A 25164-nucleotide genomic window follows, 5' to 3' on the forward strand; every position below is an offset into this window, starting at 1 on the left:
ATAATTAATAATTCATAATGTGAATTTGTGATGTTCTTCTTTTAGTGGATTTTGGCTGTTTAAATAATATCGTATATTGTATTTTCATTTTATTATTGTGTCTGATTTGAATACCTATGTATTTAATGTTCTGAGTAGATATTATTCAGTCCTTTACATTTCCTTTTATTGCCTGACTAAGATAATCAAGGTTCTTTCTGAGAAATATAAGTGTTAATAATAAATCAGTTTTTCAAAGATTGATATTATATCTTTGAAGATGATAACATCAACAATTATAAAATAAAAAAATTTTGATTAACACAACCTGTTAATTTTTTACCATCAATTCTTGAACGTATTTTCCGGAGAATTTCACGTGACAAGAAGAAAAACAACCCCTTATACAAATGTCACGTTTATATTACAGTGAATAAAAGACAAAAACAGTCACAACTTGACCTACTTCCTTCCAACCCTATAAATACAAATCATATCAGAAATTTATCGATGTATTTCTTTACCCAACAGACCAGATGTCTAAACTAGGGGTTGAAACACGAAAATACCCAGTCTTTTATAATAAATTCATGAACCCACACACGTCCCAAGTCCCATCAAACAAAAAAAAAGTCTACCAACCGAGTCCCCTGAAAAATTAATCCTGCTGATGATGACCTTCGTCCAAAATTCATAAATGAATGAACCAATTTTCAAGAGTAAACCAGGGTGGTGTTGCACCCTCGTCTGCGACTAGGGCCACCCGGTTTCGAGGCCGCGACACCTGCGCACCAAGGGTTCCTCTGCGCCAGTTACCATTATCAATTTTCGGAGAACGCCAGATTTCAATGTCCTGCTGTGTGAGCGACCTGACAAAAAAAATCAAAACACGTTGACGATGACGTCCAATTTCCCGTGAAAACTCGATAGGATGACTGTGGAAAATGCGGGGAAACTCGGCTTTAGTGGAAATCTGCAGGAAGGTGAAGGAGAACTTTGAAAAATTGTGGTATTTTGAGTGTGATGTTGAGTTTGATGGAAGAGGCAATGTTTTGAAGCAGGGATGTTGATCACGGATCATCTGAAAGGTGAGATTTGAGGGTTTTTGGAGGTTTAAGGGTTGCAAGTTTGGTTATGGATGGTTGTTCTACGTTGCATTCTTCGCAGCGTGAAAAGTATTGATTTGGGATGGAAGGTTTCATATGTTTGTCGCTATTATGGTATGTAATACGGGTTTTACTTGAAATATTGTTTTTTCGAACAATATGAGTTACATATTTAATGAATCCCGTCCTCATTTCATGGAAATTCATTATGAAATAAAATAGAAATTTAATTTCCACAAATATTTTCATGTTAACTACAATTGTTTTGACAGAACTGGCTTCTTCATGTTTATTTTACATTTCCACTCCTATAGGTAATAAAATTTAATCGAAAAATCCATGAAATCTGAAAAAAGGCTTAAAAAACTTCACAGGTTTGAACATTCGTCGCCTGGGATTTCAAAACTATTTGAAGATATACAATAATGAGGATGAGTTCACATTATTTTATTCATATTTTGGGAATTAAATCTATTCATTGAAATATCTTCTAACAGTATTAATCTTGTACTTCTATTTTATTTGGCAAATAAAAAGGAATCATTGCCATAATTTGGAAAATCCAGGGGGTGAATGTCCAATGTAGGTACCTACCTGTGAAGTTCAATTTTCATGAATTTTCGATCAACGTTCAAATTTTGTCACCTTTATATTTGAGTAGTCTGTTTTGTATCAGTCGAAATTCAAAATTAACATGAAGAAATCACATTTCTGGCAAAACAATTGTAGTTTATATTGAAATATTTCTGAAAATTAATTTTGTGTTATTTAATTTAAATGTTTTGTCTACTAGGTGCTTTGAACCGAATAACATTTCTAGACTCTCTAAAACCACAACTGCCTTGTGCAATCAATTTAATCAATTTTTTTATACGTTTACAAGTTTTATCATTCCAGGAAAAAACAATTTTATCCCATCCTGAAATTTTCACAGTTTACGCCTATTGAAATATACAGAGTGTCCCGGCACTTCGTGGCTCTTTCTCAGGTGTGGATGAAGTAAAGAGTGTTTTTTTAGAGCTATAGAACTTTAAATTGCAATAAAACAACGATGGATTATTTGATTGACATGAATTTTATTTATCCGCAAGATAATCTTGTGGCATTACATTTTGAATATGATTTCTGGCATATGACCGCCACGGCTGGCTCGGATGTAGTCCAATCTGGACTTCCAATTTTCGATGACTTTTTCCAACATTTGTGGCCGTATATCGGCAATAACACGGAGAATGTTGTCTTCCAAATGGCCAAGGGTTTGTGGCTTATCCGCATTGACCAATGACTTTACATAGCTCCACAGAAAGTAGTCTAGCGGTGTTAAATCACAAGATCTTGGAGGCCAATTCACAGGTCCAAAACGTGAAATTAGGCGGTTACCAAACGTGTCTTTCAATAAATCGATTGTGGAACGAGATTATGGAACGTCTTGTTGGAACCACAGCTCCTGGACATCATGGTTGTTCAATTCAGAAATGAAAAAGTTAGTAATCATGGCTCTACACCGATCACCATTGACTGTAACGTTCTGCCCATCATCGTTTTTGAAGAAGTACGGACCAATGATTGCACCAGCCCATAAAGCGCACCAAACAGTCAGTTTTTCTGGATGTAACGGTGTTTCGACATACACTTGAGAATTAGCTTCACTCCAAATGCGGCAATTTTGAACAGTAATGCCAACTTAAACTTATATACCTCGAAAAAAACACCCGTTAAAAAAAATTTTAGTGAATGCAATTTTTTTAACCGACGAATAATGAAGCATTATTTAAAAATTTTATGATCAGATGAGTATTATAATTTGACAACTATTATCTTACAGCTGCTGGTGGAGTAACCATGCTGGGTACTTTCGCTGGTATAATCGTGGTGATGGTGATGCTCCTTCTTTACATAAGGAACAGGAGGTCTTGGTGGAACTCTGTCAGCGGGATGAGCTGCTGTGACGAAAATTGCCCCCCGGTGTCTTTGAGGTCCGTACCACCCCCACCAGTGCCTTCTGCGAGGCAGCTAGCAGCACATGAATTAGGTGGGTAGTTCTTTCGAGAGACGTAAAAAGATGTAAAATTGCACGTTCACACATTTCAAAAACTTGAATTTCAAGAGTCACTGTTTAAAAAGCTAGATATCTATATTAGATCGACCACTCATCCAGATACTAACCTTCTTGTCTCTTGTATAAGTGAAATATGCACCGTTTTGTTCGACAACTTGTTGTCATTTTGAAGGTTATATCATTATGCTTCTCTCATAGAAGCCTCGTCCCTATTGCCAAAAATTGAAGTGAATTTTTCACAAGCAAAATTGTTAACCATCGACGGGAACAGATGGCAATCACTTGATTTCAGGTCCGGACTATACGGTGGATGTATAAAAACCTTTCAAACAAGCTCCCAGAGCTTCTGTCGATGTGTTGTCCTCTCCTATTGGCCAAAGCTGGCCGCTTGGCGCTTGGTTCCTTCAGAGTGTCTAATTATTAACAGTTCAGTTCCGAGTTAACAGTTCAGTTCCGAGTTAACAGTTGTGCCATACTGGAGCAGCTCATAGTAGATAATTCCCTGCCAATTCCACCAAACACACATCAAAACCTTCCTGACCGTCATTTCTAGCTTGGACACCGTTTCTGCGGGCCCACCTCGTTTCGACCACGACCGTTTTCGCTTGACGTTGTCGTAAGTGATCCACTTTTCATCACCAGTAACCAACCGCTTCAAAAATGGATCGATTTTGTCGCGATTCAGCAGCGATTCACAGATTGAAATTCGCTCCATGAGGGTTTTTTGCGTTAACTATTGTGGTACCCATACATCGAGCTTCTTCTTGAGACTAGCCTTATGTAAATGGTTCCAAATGGTTTTATGCAATATTTAGCTCTTAGGCAATCGAAACAGTGCTTACATGAGGGTCGCACTCGACATGCCCATGATTTTATTGATATTTTGACAATTGGGCTTCCAGTGCGTGTTGTATCTTTGTGATTGCCCTTGTTTGGCTGTTACAGTATCAGTACACTATTTACATTTCCAGCCACCTGGCTCGTATTTTCGCCTTAATTAATGAAAAACTGTGAAATATGTTGTATATTATCTTTGCTAGTGTCCATCTTTGGCGCCCGCTCAAACAAAACTGAGTCAATTAATCACAAAACTCTCGCAAAAGTTTTTGTAGTACGAAATCTTATTTTTCTAACGTCACAAAACTCTCGCAAAAGTTTTTGTAGTACGAAATCTTATTTTTCTAACGTCATATAGTGAAACCCGATCGGACATATACAATGCGCGATTCAGGTAACTAAATCTATCTATTGGAAAAATAATGGAATTCTTTTTACTACATCAAATATATTCATATTTTTCCTAATGGAAATTTTTTTTTCGCAGTATAGAATTATTTTCGCAATCGCTTCAATATGTATACCCTATTATTCTATTGATAGTCTGTTTGCGGAAGTTTTATGCTGGCATATCAATTATAATCATCTAAGGAAAAGGCTAATCAAACAGGAAATCTCAATATGTTTGAATTTACTCGAAACAAAGTAGTGTTACTTGATATTAAGTGGAAGTGAGTAGAGTGTAATTATATTTTTAAATTGAACGAATGGATCTCTTCTGTTTATCACCTTGCTGTCGGAAAAAAGGTGAGGAAAACCCTTTGTCTTGTCAATTGTTCGGAAGATTGTTATTTCGATATAATTCTCTCATCGAATTGCTAAAATAACTATCACACAATTAACTGTATTATACAAAACTGTGAAATAATGTGTTTGAAATGCGGTACCGTATTTCTCAGAAGTGATGTTTTTCACTCCATTTAGGTATATGTTCAATGCATGATGTTTCTATAAACACTGTGTTCACCAATTCCACTCATTTATTCATGGGGAGACCACAGAATTATACGTAGGTGATCCATCATATCATTATTTCCGGTTAGACTATCTATATAATATTCTAAAAAACATGACATTCTTTATGAAGTTTCAATTTATCAGTTTGTATAAAAATGCAGAATTTCATCTTGATCGAATTAGTTGATTTGAAAATAACAGAAAATCAAATTTTCCAAAGGATATTTTTAGCGAACTCCTAGTCGATCTCTTCAAGGAACGATCGCTGACAAAGCTAGATGTTCATTCATTACATTCTTCATTTTTATATGACTCTTTTTTTCGTCTCATATCATTGCAAAATTTTATACGAATGGGCCAAACATTTCTGAGATTTTTTGGTAAAAAAAATTGTTTTCAACTTCCTAGTGAAACAATCTTTACTGAATTCTACAGAAGTCTTCGTATCACTACTATTTACTACTGAGTTACAACCACAGAAAACCTACATTGTATCGAAGTTTCAACCCTTATTCTAATTTCCAGCAAAAAATTCCTTTGATATGGTAGATAGGCGCACAGATTCAGAAAATTACACTAATCAACATAGGGATCTACCACTTCATCCACTCAAAGAAACAGCCGCACCTTTCTTCCCTCCAGAACAAGACCTGATATCTTTGGTGGAGAAGGGAAGAGTTGGCATCAGTAGCAACAGCTCCTGTTGCAGCTCAAACACTAGCTCTGTTGGCGAGAAACATGAGGAAATCTCAACTGAAAGACACGTCCATCACACAGACGATATGAATACGAGGTAATTGTTTCTCTAATTCTGTATCATAACCGTTCATTCGCCATATCCTGTAGACAAAAACGTGCGAGAATATCTCAGTAGCTCGTAGGACCGAAAAAAGTGCTTTAGTCCAAAAGCTTAGTGTAGATCAGAGCTTAAGATCGATACCTTTATAATACCAAAATTCTGCAGCTCCACTATTCATTAAACTTGAACTATTCTCATTAATAGGCTTGAAATTTTTTGTAGAACATCGTCTGATATCAAGGAAAGCAAGATCGATAACCAAGGTGTCGACTACAAAAAGTGTCAGACGTCTCCAACTCTTGAGGAGATAGACGTTAAGAGCAACAAACATGTGAGTATCATCTTGCGTCGAAAATTAATCGAAAACAGAGAATCTACCCACAAAAATATCACATTGTCGCCAATATCAAAGATATTACAGGAGCTGATTTTAGTTCTCCCAAAAACATTTCATTAGAAATGTCCTTTATTTGTTTGCCTTCCAGTGTATCGTCATGATGAACAATGACATGGAAATAGCAAACCTACCCAGCACCTCCATATCTGACCACAACATAATCCAACACCAAGTAGAATCACCTACTCCAATTAGTTACAAGCATGGACATCTAGAGATAGCTCTGCAGTATGACGCACCTATGAGAAAAATGACTGTTCATGTTCTACAAGCCAGAGATCTACCCAGTAGAGAACGTGGACAACCCACAAACACTCAGGTGACTACAAAAATACATCAGATTATTCATTAGAACACCTGAACAAAAAAGCCTGTCTTAGATGTATCTCTTCATTTTTCTCTGCAACTAAAAACGGAGTAGCAAACTTCAAAGTTTTCAGTTTGCCTTCATTATAAGAGCAGATTTATTTGCTAGCACTTGCCATTGAATATAGGTAAGCCACAAATGTTAACTCTATGTTTTCCCTCAGGTTCGCCTCATATTACTCCCCAGCAAAAAGCAGAAATTCAAAACCAAGATCAGAACTGGAGATAACCCTCAGTACATGGAGAGTTTTCTTCTACATAGGATCAATCCAGGTAACTTTGACCGTTTAAGAAAAGTTTAAGTTTACCAAACTTCTGAATTTCATTGCAGAAGACGTGAATTCGATGGGATTAAGACTTCGACTCTATGGATGTGAAAGAATGAGGAAAGAGAGGCTGATTGGCGAGGCGATGGTAAGCTTTGCCAACATCAACCTGGAGCTGGACAACAACTTCTGGTTGAACCTAGAGCCCCGTTGTAACACCTCTGTGAGTAGATATCTACTGGAATAATCTCAGGAAGTATTCTCTAGATTCTGATGAAATTTTAAGTGGACCAAAGACATTTATGGTATTTCATATGACAAAAGAGAAAATTAGATCAAGCATCGCTGGGCATCGTCACTATTTGAAATTGTGACCACAAGCTTTCTCAAGGAATGCGTCAGACACTTGAGTGGACTTCACCGCTTCTTTAGACCAATTTTCTTATTTATTTTAGGAACATTTTATTGACGTTGTCTTCAACTTTCAGCTCAATGCCACTGGTTGTGGAGATGTAATGAGCTTGACAAGATCCGATAGCACTGGGTCTACCCATTCTTTGTCCATGCAACATGGTGGTGTTCCGGAACTACTACTAGGTCTTTCTTACAATGCCACCACTGGTAGACTGAGGGTTGAAGTGGTTAAAGGCTCACACTTCAGGTGAATATCTATCATATTCATATAAGCAGTTGAAATATTCTTCATGATGTATTTCTCCATACCTATTTATTTGTAAGCACTCGACGGAACTGCATTCTGCATTTGGACACTATTGTTTTTTCAGTAGAAATCGATATTACTTTTATTCAATAACTACAATTTTCGAATCTTTCATTTTATTGATTTCTTGCTATTTCGTATCTTATTAGTTTTTGGAACGTCAGATAAAAAACCGATCACAGCTAAAAAGCTGGGAATTTAACCATTCTTCGAAACTAACTAGGTATATCTCCCTAACCCGAAATTCATTCCTCTAGAAATTTCTCGGCCAACAAAGCACCAGATACTTTCGTCAAGCTCAATTTGGTCAGCAGCACTGGACATGAATTGGCTCACAGCAAAACAACAGTGAGGAGAGGCCAACCGAATCCTCTCTTCAAGGAAACATTTATATTTCAGGTGAGTGCAGAAGGATTCTAGTTAATTTGATAACCTTCAGCGTTCTTAACGCTCATTCAAATCTTTGAGTCTCAGAAACTGAAAATAATTAGGTGTACAACTTTGCTTCTGCCGTTTTACAATAGATGGCTGTAGCGGTAAGTGGTAATCGGAATAATTAGATTGTAGATGTCATATAATAAGATTAGGTATTTGTAAACATAACGCCATCGAAATATTAGTCGATTTCTGTCTGCATCATAAAATTCTTGTCATTGGCGAGAGGTTTTAATTTTCTGCTTAATATGAAGAAATCTGCGGCTGAGCCTCATCGAATGCTCTCAAATATCTGTGGTGAGGTTATCATTGAAAGAACGTGCCGAGAGTGGTTTCAACGATTCAAGAACGGTGATTTTGACCAGCATGGCGGTGGAAGAGAGAAGTTTTTCGAAAATACAGAATTGGAGGTATTAATTGATCAAGACTCGTGTTAAACGCGACAAAAATTGGCAGGATCATTGGGAGTGACGCAACAGCCCATTTCAATTCGCCTGAAAGTAATGGGAATGATTCAGAAACAAGGAAATTAGGTGCCGTACGAGTTAAAGCCGAGATATGTTGAATGGCGTTTGTTTGCTTGAGAACAACTGCTTGCAAGGCAAAGACAGAAGGGATTTCTTCATCGCATTGTGATTGGAGACGAGAAATGGGTTCATTAAAAAAATCCCAAGCGCAGAAAATCATCGACGGCCAAACCCAATATTCACGGTTCCAAAGTCATACCCAGTATTTGGTGGGACCAGCTCAGCGTAGTGTATTATGTGTTGTTAAAACCGGCTAAAACAATCAGATTGTTATCCAACGCAATTAATGCGTTTGGGCCGAGCATTGAAGAACAAACGGCCGCAATACAACGAGAGACATGATAAGTTATTTTACAGTATGACAATGCTCGGCCTCATGTTGCGAAAGAGGTCAAGACATACTTGGTAACGTTGAAATGGGAAGTCCTACCTCACCCGCCGTATTCTCTAGACGTTGCTCCCTCGGACTATCACTTGTTTAGGTCAATAGCAGACGGCCTGGCTGACCAGCAGGTATAAAGTTGTGTCCAGCGATGGACAATACTTCGAATCTAAAATGTATAACCAGTTATTTACAATAAAGACTCGGATTTCGTTATCTGGGTAGCTGCCACTTTTGAAGCAAACAATTTTTTCGAAAAAAAGATTTTCGATAAGAAAATGATCTACGCCACTGGATAAGTTTGGTAGGAGAAACTTACCTAACTCGAAATATCACATTATCAAGACCTATCACATTATAAATACCTATCACATTATAAATACCTAAAATTAAAACAATTAATGTAATAATACTAGAGTTAAAAGCAACAAGCAACATTAACATCATATATCTCGAAAACGAAGCTTGCTAGGATTTATGATTATATGAACTTTTTTCATGAAAAAAGTTATTCTATCTGATGCCAAATTTATTCAACAAAAACCTGGTCCAGCCTGTATCTATGAAAATGGAAACATTAAAAAATCACCCTGTAGCACAGAAACCATTACATCTAGACTTTATCTATCTGTAGCATCTTTGGTTTCATCGGAAAATAGCACCCTATAGCAAAAACCGCATCGCTCTATCTCTACTCAAAAATCCCTACGAATTTTAGTTGAGCCACCCTGTATACTTCAACCGCAAAACATATTAATTCTCAATTTGCGTGAATACCTCTCGGTGTAAACGTCCTAAGGCATCGAAATGTCGCCACTAGTCTATTTCAAAAACGGATCTGTCGAAGTGTGGTAGAAGATGGTCGTTATTTCAAATGATTCATCTTCGACTTTTAAAGTCCGATGTGCGCCATCCGTAGGACTGCGCTCAAGGCTGACGCAGCCGACGAGCCGATGAACCAAGTTTTTTAAGGTGATTTAACCTTAGCAGCTCTCTTAACGTGAACGTAAATGTTGTCCTGGAAATACAGTAACTCCCATTATTATTTCTGTCGTTTCGGGTTGAACAGACTCACTTCCACAAGCTTGCTATTTACGAAACCTATTACGAATTTTTCGATGTTATCGATTCGAGACACGCGATTCTGTGCAGAGTCGATGTCGCCTTGGACTCGATGAATGTTTGAAGATACACCTCTTTTTCGCTTAAATTTTAGATGGAGTTTTTCGGGTAGTTGAGGGCAAGCAGCGTTGGGCGTGAGTAACATCTGGATGGGAGCCCACCCTTTATGGTTTTTCCAATACAATTTTAAATTAAAAAGAAACATATAAACTACTCAGTGAGATACACTTTATGTATGGAAAATACATATGCGTACAACTTTGCTTCCACCGTTTTTTTCCGAAATTCGAGGCTTTATTGTAGAAAACTGGTTTTACATTAATGGTGGATATATGCACCAGTCCTAAGAACTAAGACTAAACCTAAGTACTAAGAACTAAGAATTGAACGCTAACAAATCAAAGAGGGCGTTTATGCAAGTTTCCTAAGAACTAAAACTAACACTAGCAGGCCAACTGTTAACTAAGAACTAAGAACTCAGGTAAAATATAAAATTGTGCGTGCGTCGCATAGAATTTCAATATCAACGAGTACCAGTTTCTATCATTTTATGTTCTTTATTCGTGTTCATCGATGAAAAGTATTAGGTGTATTTGAAAAAATTTGATTTAATTTTTTCACAATAAATATCAATGTCAAACATCAAAGTATAGAACAAATAGCACGTGCGCATGCCTTAACTGAGAACTAACAAGAGAGTGCATAAACGCTACTGAATTCTTAGGTTTAGTTCTTAGTATCATCAAGTAAGGCGTAGATTCGTCGAATAGGCCCAAAATGAGATTGCCGTTGTTCCCGATTTTCATAAGCGAATTTTATTTAGCGATGAAGCGTACTTCTGGTTGAATGGCTACGCCAACAAACAAAACTGTCGCATTTGGAGTGAAGCTAATCCTCAAGTGTATGTCGAAACACCGTTACATCCAAAAAAACTGACTGTTTGCTGCGCTTTATGGGCTGGTGGAATCATTGGTCCGTACTTCTTCAAAAATGATGATGGCCAGAACGTTACAGTCAATGGTGATCGGTATAGAGCCATGATTACTAACTTTTTCATTCCTGAATTGAACAACCATGAGGTCCAGGAGCTGTGGTTCCAACAAGCCGGCGCAACATGTCACACAGCTCGTGCCACAATTGATTTATTGAAAGTAACGTTTGGTGACCGCCTAATTTCACGTTTTGGACTTGTGAATTGGCCTCCAAGTTCTTGTGATTCAACACCACTAGAATACTTTCTGTGGGGCTATGTAATTTCATTGGTCTATGCGGATAACCCACAAACCCTTGACCATTTGGAAGACAACATTCGCCTTGTTATTGCCGATATACAGCCACAAATGTTGGAAAAATGCATCGAAAATTGGACGTCCAGATTGGACTACATCCGAGCCAGCCGTGGCGGTCATATGCCAGAAATCATATTCAGAATGTAATGCCACAAGATTATCTTGCGGATAAATAAAATTCATGTCAATCGAATGATCCATCGTTGTTTAAGTGCAATTTATAGTTCTAATGCTCTAAAAAAAACACCCTTTACATTCCGTATTCTTAACTCTTCTTTATATTACCTTCCATTTCAGGTGGCCCTCTTTCAGCTAGCTGACGTTACCCTGATGATATCAGTCTACAACCGCAGGAGAATGGCAAAAAAGAAGGAGATGGTCGGCTGGTTCAGCCTAGGCTTGAACTCAAGCGGCGCAGAAGAACTGGCGCACTGGATGGACATGAAGGAGTTCCAGCAGCAGCAGATCCTGCGATGGCACGTCCTGGTGCAGTCATAGCCTCGGGTTACTCCACATATCGAGCCAAGGGTTGATTTTCCATTCGGTATATTCTAGGGTTTTTCCGGAAGTGGATCCCGGAACTCCGGCCTTGCATCCCTTCTGGGCGCGGTTCCGGGGTTAGGTTTGTTCAGGCTCCAGGTTTGGATCACCTCGCCTGGACTTTTATCTCGTGATTTTTGTGATATAATTCCGTGTCTTGCAAGGGTTCCCTTTTTTTATATTTCACGTTTATTGGAAGGGTTTTCCGCTTTGGAATGGATACTGAAGGATCAAGCGTTGACGTTTCGACATTTAGTGCAATTTTATTTTATTGTTATAACTCGTACTTTAAGTTCTTTTCATATTGCATCTCTTAGAATTTTTTTTAATATCGCTTAGATTTTTATTGAAACTTAGTTTTTTATTCGTATTGTTTCTTCATTGTTTTTTCTTGCACAAATAAAGTTCTATTCTTTTATTTTTACTCCTTTAGCTCCTGTTCCTTTTTTTATTTCGTTTGATGCTGCATTTTTAATTATAATTTTTTATTGTTGCAATTGAGTCTTTAATCTTTTATGAGTACCTATATTACAGTTTTTATCATATCTGCAATATAATACTTGTTCTATGATCCAAAAAGCGTGATAACTTTATAATTCGAACTCGCCCTGTGTTGAAGATTGCTATGTACCAAACACTAGTCCAAAAATTTCATTTGGAACATCTAAAATTGATTTTCAGGTTCAGTTTTTGGGTGATAATGCAGATATAACAAAAAATAACATATGCTATACGTGTATAGGTGTCTTTACAGCAGTTGCACCTTTGAGAGCACCCTGATCTGATATACTTATGCACCTGTATCATAAATTTATTCAGCTTTTAATTTGATGTATTCTTGAGATTGTTGATTTTCATGCTGTTTTCGTGAAATGAACACTTTATCTATTTTGAACCTAGGTTGAATGACGAACAACGTTCAACGCTTGAAAAATCATGGAAATTTCTTGCACTTTAACTATAGTGCTACAGAAGATGCATACAGAAGATGTCTTCAATTTTTATAATTTCAGATAACCCAAATAAATTTGAAAATAAAATACTATAGGTGATAGGTATTGAAAAAAAAATTATCTTAAAATTAGATCTTTGATTCAAAAACATCTAGATTTCAACACTTGAGATCCAAATATATGTTATAAATAATGATTGACGCCATTCTCTGGTGAAAAAATATGATATATCACATTTCAAATTTTCTAATTCCTACAGTTTTTTCAATTTCTATTCTGTACCTTAAGCTATTTTAAATTTTTAGATAATTTTATATGTTTATAATTGAATTTTATGCATCTTCTCAAGAATGAATGTTTCAAAGAAAAATCTTCATGGTAAATTTCAAATTCATTCTCAACACTGTGAATTAAGCTCAACAAAAAAAAATGCTGATAGACATTTAAAAAAAAAATTCAAATATATAAAATTTAAATATGCGGAACCCCTGCTCTTTTTTTATATCTATACTATTTAAATGAAGAAAAAGCAAACAATTCGAAGGTATTTGTAAGTTTTTGGATGTATTGAGAAGAATCCACTAAAAATATTTTATAGGAACCATTTGGAAACGGATTAAAATATCTGGTATGTCCAGATCAAAGCTGAGCGTAATAAAACTCTTAGACTGTTTATTAAATCTCAGAATATATACACAAACGTAAGTCAGAATGTCTCAACTGAACTGTATGTATTCACTCGCTTTAGTTATTTAGCTTCAGCATTCTCAAAGCTGAATTTGATTTGTGCACCCAGTTGAGGATCAATTCCTGAAAGAATTTGCCAGTCCTGTCCTGACCCATTGACTGGCAACAAAGCGCATGTATCTACTTATACACACAAAGTATGTATTCATATTGAATTTCTGTATATTATTGATGTTACAAGATTTTATAAAATTTTATACTTCAAATTTTATATTGATGAACCACCTCAAAAATTGATCATAATAAGACGCCTTGTTTTTTAGTCTTATTACTTTGTAGAGCAATTTTTGAGGCTGGTATTTATTGAGCCCAGCGCCATCTATTGTCGTTTAACGAGCTGTAAAGATTGGGGCTGGTGGAATTTTGTGATCCCTTTCATGTTAACTTATGTAAACCTGAATTTAGGGTTCTGTCGATTCGATTTTGAACCTCTATGTTATGGCTGTTCGTTTGAAACATCCACCAGCTCCAAGAGTGTAAATGGAAATACCTAATTGTAAATTCCATGATTGTGATATGCAAAATTTACTAAATTTAAATCAAAAAAGAAAAAACAAAGAATGAATGTTTTGCTTTCAATAAAGCGGATATTTTCCATTCTATCTTCATGAATTTCAATTGTCAATTTCATGTGTTCATGATAATATGAAAGTTAAAAAAAAAGAAGATGTGGCACGTTTGTGATTTGTATGTATTTGGATAACCTTTTTCATAAAAAATTGAACCTTAGAAGGGTTCTTATAGATGTGGTCGGTAAAGGTGAATAAACGGAAAAAAATTGGATTTAATGTTACCCTGAAAAATTGAAGTTGAAATCATTCATTTCATGCAGAAGTCCAAGTTTTTCGGATTGTAACCAATGCTTATACGCTCGTCTAGCTTATCTATGATTCCGATTGGATGTTATTCATATAATTCATTGATCGGGATCATCGTTAATTCCAATTTTCTTCTTTCTCATAGATTGCAAAATTATTCTCGCACAAGATTGGTCTCAGGAACTGACAAAATAAAAAATGTCATATTAACAGTAACTTGATTTTATTTAAGGAATGAATCCTCACTTTGACTTCCAAATCCAACACATGAAATAAAAGTTGCATGCATGAAATCTTTATTATTAAATACTTAAATTCGATGTACGAATTTAAGATTCACTCTGAATATTTACGAGCAATTCGATCGTATCTATTGTAACTGAAATGTTGAGGATTTCTTTCAATATTATTATTGAATTGTCCCTGATCGTGAATAAGTGATCTATATGAAATCAGGCAAGGAGCTTGATATTTCTATTTTACATATGAATTCAAAATTTCTTCTTGATCCAATTCATAGTTTTTGAAATTAAAAAGAAAACAAAATTCTGACGACCTTTTTCAAGTAACCCAGCCGTGGAATTCAAGGTCTGAAACTTCCAAGATTCTAAGTTTTTCAATTGAAATTAATCCTGTTGAAGGAATTTCCAGAAATCGACATATTTACCACAAATCCTTTTTCTTCTATATTTTATCGACTTAAAACAGGTAAGTACCTACTTCGAAATGGTAATTTGAGTTTAGGAGAGAAAAAAATCGACCAGAGTCGTATCAGGGAAATACAGTGGTAGTTCGATAAGATTGGTTAAGTCTATATCAAAAGAAATTGATTTTTCGTACTTAAAATTCGATTTGCAATGAACATGAATTGAGATGAAATAACAGATAAAGTTCAATATGAATGATGATGAGATCATTGAGATCTATGAATACGAATACAGGTGATTTTTGACAATAACAATAAGCTTTAAAAAATAAGGTGTTAATCTTGTTTATGTGAATTTCGAACATCTGAAATTATTTTAGTTTTGTTTTACCATTTCAGAGCCCTGATAAAGATTTTATAATGAAGTCGAAACTAGTTGGCCTTTTTTCCAAAAAGTTTTTGTGAATAAATCGTGATCACCTGTATAATGTCCGCGTGAGTAAAAAGAATAATTGTGACAACTAAGCATTTTTTTTTTTTTTTTTATCTTCCAGGTAAGTGAGATTTGTGAATTAATAAATTCTTGTACCTTTTTGAAATCCTCTGAAATTTGTATAAGTGAATGACTTATTCGAAGCATGCTTGATATCACAGAAAAAGTTGAAATATTGCTCGAATATTCGACGATGTACTGCTCCATTGGTTTCAGTGGAAAGATTAGATGGACTTTTGCCAGATATCTCGAATATTTGGCAAATGGAGCTATGCAAACCTGCAAAATTATAAAATTTAATACAAATTAAGACACACTGATGGGTTCAATAATTTCACAGCTGTCTTGTCATCGGAAAGTTGTGAAGGCCATCAAATTTGAAGTTTATTGAATATTAAAATAATAAAATATGAAACTTATGATGAAGAAAAATTATATTCGGCGCTTCCTTGTTCCAAAAAGTAACGACAACTTGAAAACTCAGTGCGTAGAAAAGTTTTTCCGAATTTTTTTATTCAAATTAATGCAAAAGAATTCTAACTGTCTAGATTACATATTTGCAATGTAATAGATCGTAAAATGTTCCCTTCGGATTGAAAATAAAATTTAATGTTCCGTAATTGAGCAGATATGTAAATTAATTCATGTAACATGGGTTTTCTATGCCTTTCAATTATTTAAAAGAAGATTACATACAAGAGAATTGATAACTATGTAAATGAATTGAAGTGAAAACTACAAGCTTTTTTAATGTTCGTATAATGTAAGGTATAATTATTATCGATTTATTACTGTGAATGTCCTTCTCTTCAAGCTTAACACTTTTCACGAATTAATTCTACAAAATTCACAATCAAATGCAATAGCAATCATTTGATATTATGATGTCAAGATAAAGTGAAAAGATATGTTCACGAAAAAAAATTGAATTTTTCGCATTCTCATACCATGAATGTCAAAATTTCAACAGAAAATAGGAGTTTTTACTTAGTTCTTTCATTATTTGGTCTTCATTTGAGGTCTCCTGGTTCTCCACTATTCATTATAACTTTCTAATATATGAATAATGCTATTAATGTCGTACAATAGAATTTGAATACAATTATGTGTGTAATAATCAAAAGATGACCACAACGAAAACTGACATTCTTATGGATTAAGAATGATAATGAGAAATAAATGCAAGAATCCTTTCGATTCTATCGATTCATTATGATAATTAGGTAGATGAGCAGCGATTTCTATTCATTTGCCAATTTGAAATCGAATTCATCAGCGAAAATAATGTTATTTTCGAACGAAAATGGGTTCATTCATATTGAGCATGTATATTTGTTCTATTGATTATAAAACATCTAGGTACAAACGTCAATTCAATTGAAAATCTTGAGTTGGTTATGTTTTCGCATAAATTTCGGAAATTTTGCAAACTGACCTGAAAATTTTTAGGTCACTTTTACTTATCGTTTTGGGAGATTTTATTTTTGGTCACGATAATGATGAATTGTAAAAAGTAGTTATAAGTGATAATGAAGGCTATTTACATCGATAGCTTTGGTATCTGAAATGGTCACTTGATAAGTTGATATTCTTGAGAAAACCTGATAATATGAGAGGATATGAGATCGATCTCAAAATAAGATAACAAAAAATCTTATGGAAAATGTAGATGATGGCATTTCCGGTACAGCCGGAAATGACAGAGTAAATATTGAAATTTTTGCAGAAAAACTACATATTTTACTTAATGATTGTAATATTCCTCTCTCACAGCTATATTCTATAGTTTTGTAGTGATATCTTGCATTATGCACCTGACTTGAGTAGTATATTATGATTTTATTATAATTATTTGTTATATTATTTCTCAATTTTGTTCTTCAATCTCTTCAAATTCATTAAGTTTAGGATCGAAAACAAAAAGATACCTCCTACAAGTATTAGTTCGAGAACACACTGATCGCTTGAAAAATAATCCGTTAATAACATTTCACACTATTAGGCCAATTGAAAAGTCCCAGGTCTGATTCACAGATGGCGGTGCTAGTATCAAATCCATATGATTTTATGTTAGTACCAACCTTCAAACGATACATGTTAAAATTTGACAGCAGTCTGACCATTACTTTGTGAGATATTGCGTTGTGAGTGTAGCTACTTTTGTCATTTGAAAAAAGATGGAAAACAAAGAATTTCGTGTGCTGATATATATTGCTTTTTGAAGGGAAAAAATACCTACAGTTGAAGCAAAATCTTAGCTTGATGAAGAATTTCCGGGGTCTGCACTAGGAATATCAACCATCATTGATTGATATGCTAAGTTTAAACGTGATCAAATGAGCACCGAAGACGGCGAACACAGTGGACGCCCAAAAGGAGGTGTTACCGACGAATAAATCAAAAAAGTTCACAAAATAATTTTGAATGACCGTAAAGTGAAGTTGATCGAGATAGAAACGAATATGTGTACATGAGAAAGATGTGTGCAAAATGGATGCTGCGCGAGCTAACAATCGATCAAAAGCAACAACGTTTTAATGATTATGAACAGTGTTTGAAGCTGTTTAAGTGCAATAAACCTGCATTTTCGCATCGATAAGTGACAATGGTTGAAATATGGCTCCATTATTTCACTCCGGAATCCAATCGACAGTCAGATGAGTGGACTGCACAGGATGAACCGAATTCAAAGCGAGGAAAAACACAACAGTCAGCTGGCAAGGTTATGGCATCAGTATTCTGGGATGTGCAAGGTATAATATTCAATGATTACCTCCAAAAGGGCCATCAACAGCGATCATTATAAAGCGTTATTGAATCGTTTAAAGGATGAAATCTTTAAAAAACCGCCCCATTTGAAGAAAAAAAGCTGCTGTTCCATGAAGACAATGCGCCATGTCACGAATCAATGAAAACCATACCCCAGCGACTTTTTTCGGTTCTCAGACCTCAGAAGAATGCTCGCTGGAAAGAAATTTAGCGCCAATGAAGAAGTAATCGCCGAAACTGAGGCCTATTTTGGAGCGAAAGACAAATCGTACAACAAAAATGGTATCGAAAAGTTGTAAGATCGCTATAATCGCTGTATCGCCCTCGAAGGCAACTATGTTGAATAGTAAAATCGAATTTTGCCAAAAAAATGTGTTTTACTTCAATATTAAGACCAGGGACTTTTCAATTGGCTTGTTATATTATATTGTGAAGAAAAAATACCTAATGTCATTTTTTTTCAATAAATATTTATATTGAATTCGTTGAATTTGGAGAGACACTGTGGTGAAAAGATTCAGAAACCAAGCGAATGCTTCCCTTGAGTTTTCATTTTTGATGATTTTCTATAAAAAAAATTGTATCGTAATAAGTGAATAATGGTTTAACGTCTGTGTATCAAAAAATTGAATAAATTTCACGGCATTCAGACAATTTTACAATTCTGGAAAGAGTATCTCCCCTTCAGCTTCCTCGATGGCTCAAGTGACTAGAGCATCGGACTATTTATTCGGAGGTTGCGGGTTCGAGTCCCGCTCGGGGAGGTACTTTCTCCAGAATTGAAAAATTGTCTGAATGTCGTGAAATTTATTCAGTATACGCTCTATTAGTGATGACGTCTCACACCGCCATTTTAGTTCTCCTGTCAGTGTTCGGAATCCAAACAAACAAATTATCATTCAAATTAGTACGTTGTCGTTGAAGAAATTGGCTCATTTCGATAAACAAGATTATTCAAGGAACGATTTTACTATTAATTGATAGACAGAAGGAAGGAGATTAATGCAAGTAAGTTCGAACTTGAAGTTCAACTAATAAACACGGCTTTTTACAAAATCTGGGGAATGATACAGGATTCAAACTTACTGGTATTAACCTCGTTCTTTCTGTATATCAATTAATACTGTAATCGTTCCTCAAATACTCTTATTTATGAAAATAAGCCAATTCCTTCAACAACACCGTACTAATTTGAATGACAATTTATTTGTCATTCCGAACACTGACAGAAGAAACCAAACATATCGGTGTGTGACGTCACACTAATAGAGCGTATACTAAATAAATTTCACGACATTCAGACAATTTTTCAATTCTGAAAAAAGTACCTCCCCGAGCGGGACTCGAAACCGCAACCTCCGAATAACTAGTCCAACGCTCTAGCCACTTGAGCCATCGAGAAAGCTGAAGGAAAGGTACTTTTTCCAGACTTGAAAAATTGTCTGAATGCCGTGAATGCCGTAATTTCCAGCAAACCCCTTCACTGCTTGTTCCTGGACACCCTGTATATCTCCCATGCATCCTATCCTTGGCGATCGCGCCAAAAACCACGAAAACGCCGCATCTATTTCGAAAGCGTCGACCTTGTGGGCTGCAAAGTGCAATGAAACATCTGTTTCAGAACTGTCGTTAATCATTGGCAAAAATCCGCTCGGGGCTCGCACACACGTTCCACGCGGGTTAATTTCGGACGAATTTATTAGAAGAGTGTAAATAATCCGCTGCGGGAATAGTTCGAGTTCATATTTCACGTCTGGACATGACAAATATTTGCGCTTTCGGAAGGTCTTCCTTTTATTATTTTTTTTTCGCGCGCGCTCGCTCGCGTCAGTAATTTATATAATGATGCATTCTGCTGTTTACAATTTCTCGGAATTTTGACGGCTTTGAGGGCGACACGCTGCCTTGGTTCAATTGGCGATGGTCGTTCTTCGTGATTCACACGGGGTTATTTCCATATTGGACTAATTGGTCCAATTGTCATGCGGAGAGAGACCAGTCGAGACAAGCTTTAACAGTGACTGTTAGCGAAAATTGACAATTTTCTCGAAGAGAATCACATAAATGTACTTATAAAAATCTCCTTAAGAAAAATTTAAATTTTACTGATTTCACATTAATGACACTTATGCCAAGACCTAATTATAACTTTTATGAGACTATCCGAAGGACTCATGTAAACAACACCTACTCATCAAAATCTCCTTAAGAGAAATTTGAATGATAGGGATTTCACATCAATGACACTTATGGCCAAGACTCGTCTATTTATTACTAATATGAGACTATCCGAAGGACTCAATTATTATTCATATGAGATTATCCGAAAGACTCATTTGAACAACACCTACTCATCAAAATCTCCTTAAGAGAAATTTGAATGATAGGGATTTCACATCAATGACACTTATGGCCAAGACTCGTCTATTTATTACTAATATGAGACTATCCGAAGGACTCAATTATTATTCATATGAGATTATCCGAAAGACTCATGTAAACACCACTCATGAAAATATCTTTAAGAGAAATTCAAATGATGATGATTTCACATCAATGGAAAAGGGTGTTTTTTTTAGAGATATAGAACTTTAAATTGCAATAAAACAACGATGGATTATTCGATTGACATGAATTTTATTTATCCGCAATATAATCTTGTGGCATTATATTTTAAATATGATTTCTGGCATATGACCGCCATGGCTGGCTCGGATGTAGTCCAATCTGGAATTCCAATTTTTCCAACATTTGTGGCCCTATATCGGCAATAACACGACGAATGTTGTCTTCCAAATGGTCAAGGGTTTGTGGCTTATCCGCATAGACCAATGACTTCACATAGCCCCATAGAAAGTAGTCTAGCGGTGTTAAATCACAAGATCTTGGAGGCCAATTCACAGGTCCAAAACGTGAAATTAGGCTGTCATCAAACGTGTCTTTCAATGAATCGATTGTGGCACTAGCTGTGTGACATGTTGCGCCGTCTTGTTGGAACCACAGCTCCTGGACATCATGGTTGTTCAATTCAGGAATGCAAAAGTTAGTAATCATGGCTCTATACCGCTCACTATTGACTGTAACGTTCTGGCCATCATCGTTTTTGAAGAACTACGGACCAATGATTCCACCAGCCCATAAAGCGCACCAAACAGTCAGTTTTTCTGGATGTAACGGTGTTTCGACATATACTTGAGGATCAGCTTCACTCCAAATGCGGCAGTTTTGTTTGTTGATGTAGCCATTCAACCAGAAGTGCGCTTCATCGCTAATGAACGTAGTGCGCGATACGTATTCCGCATAGACCCTTGATTTTCGAAGTAAAATTGCACTATTTGCAAGCGTTGTTCAGGCGCGAGTCTATTCATGATGAATTGCCAAACCAAACAGAATAAATCACTTGAGAGGTGTTGAATCAGTCACCATTTCGAACAGTAATGCCAACTTGAAGTTATATACCTCAAAAAAAAACATTTTTATATTTAGGAATTTATTTCGATATATTTTGAGTTAATATGAAACGTTGGTTTACTATTGGACATAAGAAGTCCGTTCTTAGTGGAGAAACTCGCGAATTGAGTGAAATATTGTATTACTGATACGTTTTCATTTCCGCGCGCTTCACGTCAAATTTGATAGTTCATGTTGGGGACAAAATTCGCTTACTGAAAATGACATATACTCCCTCTATCTATGTTCATTACTCTGATATTGAATTTGAGGAAATACCTGTCATCACTAAGTCAAAATTTAACAAATACAGTTGTTGTACAAAATGCTCTGTTCAGAGACCGAAATCTCATAAATATAATAAATATTCATATCACGCTTATAATTCCAGCAGATATCATTACTTTATGTCCAGTGTAGTGTGACTTCTTCATGTTGCGAATATTGCCGTCTGAAAATAGACTGACTTTTGAAGGGAAACAGCGTCGTTTCGAAATGTTGCTAATGAATCTTTTTGCCCTCGCTCCGGGCTGACCTTGGCGATTGCGCGTCGAGATACTTCATCAGTTTCAATTGTTTTCGTTCGGTTTTGAGAGAAATGAGAATTGTTTGTAGCGATAAATCAGAAGGCCTTGGGCCTTGAAATTCTGAGTGTTCGTTCAACCACGTGTAGCAGTACGGGGGAGGGATCTGAAGTGCTGGGAGACCGGTTGTTTTAATGACCTTCCCTATTGAACATTTTCTGAAAGAATACAATTAGAGTGAATTTTCACAAATAAAATTGTGGTACAGAGAAGGAGAATTAAATTTTTTTATAAGAGAGTCTGCTAGTGAGTCTCACATAAGTGTCACTTATGCGATTCCTTTAAATTTCAAAGAGTTACTCATAAAAAAATAATTATGCGAGTATCTGGGTTAGTCATAAGTGTCATCGATGCGATTCGTCTAAAATTTCAAAGAGATTCTCATAAAAAATGATGACCCGAGTCAGTTTTTGGGACAGAAGTTAATCTGTTTTCAGCGAATAACGAGAGTTGTAATACTGAGAATATTCTGTGGAAAATGCTGGGACATCCAATTTCTCCGTTTGACCGGGCTAGAATAATAGTTTTTTCATCAAGAAGCTTTGTCGAACCACCAGATTGCGCAACGTTTGAATATTCCACAGACTTCAGTAAGGTTCATAGTGGCCCTTCTTCTGGAAACCCTGGAGACCGTTGCGGACCTATTGACGAGTAGTCTCAACCAGTACCATAAGGAGACGGTTGAATTCCTCAAATTAAATGGCAAGAGTACCTTTGAGAGTACTTCGACTATCACCTGGACATAGAGCTACCCATCGGCAATGGGAAGAACACCACCAAGACTGGCTTTTACCACATTGGCACTTACTTGCTTTTTTCGGACGATTCACGATTCGGTTCACAAAGTGATAGTCGACGAGAAAGGGTTTGGAGAAGTCCAAGCAGACTTTGAATTTGAATTCGAATTACAATAAAAACAACAAAAAAAAACAGTTAACATTTTATACACTTTTTCCTCGTCTGTTTCATAATTGACAAACCCAAATTGTCCAATTAAAAAAACTAAAAATTTTAATAACGTTTGTTCACTTTTAATCATAAAATTCAAGTGAGTCTATACTTGAAAAAGGCAATTTAATATACCTTTATATATATATTGAATAATTAGACAACTGTGTAAACAATTTTTCTCAGAATTGTAAAGTAAGGCCTTGACTTTGCCTGCTGATGTATTCCCTAATTTGATAGAACGTCGTACATAGTTTGCCAACGAAAATTTCCTTGAATCTTTACTTCCTTATTTCTATTGCATCAACGTCAATAGATTGTCGCTTATCTTTCTTTCCTTTACGGTTAACTTTGACTTTTTATGGTATGGCCTTCATTATGCTTCTTGAAATAAGATTGCTGCTTCATATATTCACTTATATCTAACTCATGTTTAATATTCAGTAATGATTTCCTCATGGAATATTGAAATAACTCTTCATTTTCAGTTTGTTTGACAATTAAAAAAGGCCAAGAACGCTCAGTCCTGTTGTTAGGCTATGAATGAATTTATCGTTATTTTAAAAACCACAAAACGAAACTGCAGAAATGTAGTTCTTCATTTTTAAGATTTGTCAATATCTTTACAATTTCTTTCGAAATTACAAATGATTATATAGTTTGATTGGTTGCTTGTAGTTTGCAGAAAAAACATTCGACTGAATATTCGATCTCGACACAAAAAGTCACACTATTACTGCCAATAAAACAGTAACCTATTCGAGCCAAAAGTGTAATCTCAAAAGCTTCAATCTCCAAGATCCGAAATAGCAGGTTAGCCATGCATGCGAATGTCACGATTTTCATGTGAGCTGTCCATTCAACAGGCCCACCAACCTACCAATCAGACAAACACATCGATATTCATTACACCCGTATTTCTGAAAACGTACAAGTCTAATAATATTTCGTCCAGTGTAGCGGAGAGGTGTCTCACCGCCAAGGCGACTGTTGCACTCTGTCATTTGACTTGCAGAACGCACACGCACTGCTAAATACAAAGGTTCAATTACCAGGATCTGCGTATGGTTATAGAACACCCCGGTGTTTATGTTATTTTAGGTACGAAGGTCATTCGAAACATTTTCGCGCTGTGTGAGTCACGGTTACTCCGAAACTGGAAATTCCAAGCGGTTCACGCACGTTTTGCCTGAGGTTTTGACCTCCCTTGAGGTATGAATCAGATCCACAACAGCACTCATGCGTGCTTGCTATTGGAAGGATGATGACCGTAGTCATCTGCGGTAAATGGTGGAATTTAACGAACAGGGTCACCCTGTATTGGTTGCCGGATGTTTGGGATGCCAAAAATGCAAGGTTTATTTCAATTCATTTCCTTTATCGCCCCATAAAATGTTTCGACTCTTGATAGTTAAAGTAACTTATGAGCTCTGAAAATGACGTTGTCGCATCAATGACACTTATGGTGAGACTCACATAGATTGAACTATCCGAGAGACTCATCTCTTAAGAGAAGAAATTGTAATTTTGCTGATTTCACATCAATGACACTTATGCTGAGACTCACGTCAGTATTTCTCATACGATGTTATTATTATCAGATTCTTTATGGTGAGACTCACGTATGTGTAAGATAGATGAGACTATTCGAGACACCCGAATTTTATCGATGACAATATCCATCACAGAAATCTAAATTTGCTAATTTCACTTTAATGGAACTCATGGGGAGACTCACATAGGTATAATTTATACGATTCATGTAAATTCTACTCATAAGAAACCCTATGAGATACGAAATTGGAATTTTGCTGATTCCACATCGATGACACTTATGCTGAGACTCACGTAAATTCTATTGATGACAATCTCCATCAGAGAAATGGAAAATGGGTGATTACACTTCAATGACACTCATGGGGAGACTCACTAATTATTATATCACATCGATGAAACTATCCGATAGACTCGAAT

The 25164-nt window shown here is 35.9% G+C and overlaps 1 protein-coding gene and 1 non-coding gene across 3 annotated transcripts; both read left to right on the forward strand.

Moving 5' to 3' along the window:
* The first annotated feature begins 788 nt into the window (after positions 1-788).
* Positions 789-12200, forward strand: LOC123671679 (synaptotagmin-16). 2 transcript variants are annotated; one of them, XM_045605641.1, is made up of 10 exons: positions 789-1067; positions 2911-3117; positions 5464-5731; positions 5960-6068; positions 6223-6453; positions 6665-6773; positions 6832-6989; positions 7255-7427; positions 7745-7886; positions 11540-12200. In XM_045605641.1, exons 1-10 carry the CDS (start codon positions 1043-1045, stop codon positions 11738-11740), a joined length of 1623 nt encoding a protein of 540 aa, XP_045461597.1. In that variant the 5' UTR covers positions 789-1042; the 3' UTR covers positions 11741-12200. The 2 variants fall into 2 exon arrangements, with proteins under 2 accessions (XP_045461597.1, XP_045461598.1); XM_045605642.1 differs by lacking the exons at positions 789-1067; positions 2911-3117 and adding an exon at positions 4594-4728.
* A 6698-nt stretch (positions 12201-18898) lies between these two features.
* Trnan-auu lies at positions 18899-18972 on the forward strand. Its single transcript has one exon. It is a non-coding gene; the product is annotated as a tRNA-Asn (tRNA).
* Positions 18973-25164: the final 6192 nt, after the last annotated feature.

Source organism: Harmonia axyridis, chromosome 1 (assembly GCF_914767665.1).
Source record: "Harmonia axyridis chromosome 1, icHarAxyr1.1, whole genome shotgun sequence".
In the NCBI taxonomy this organism is placed as follows: Eukaryota; Metazoa; Arthropoda; class Insecta; order Coleoptera; family Coccinellidae; genus Harmonia; species Harmonia axyridis.

Coding starts and splice junctions, on each gene's coding strand:
- LOC123671679 (XM_045605641.1), top strand. CDS start 1,043: ATGTTGATCACGGATCATCTGAAAG. Junction 5,732..5,959: donor ACAGACGATATGAATACGAG/GTAATTGTTTCT, acceptor AATTTTTTGTAG/AACATCGTCTGATATCAAGG. Junction 6,454..6,664: donor GACAACCCACAAACACTCAG/GTGACTACAAAA, acceptor GTTTTCCCTCAG/GTTCGCCTCATATTACTCCC.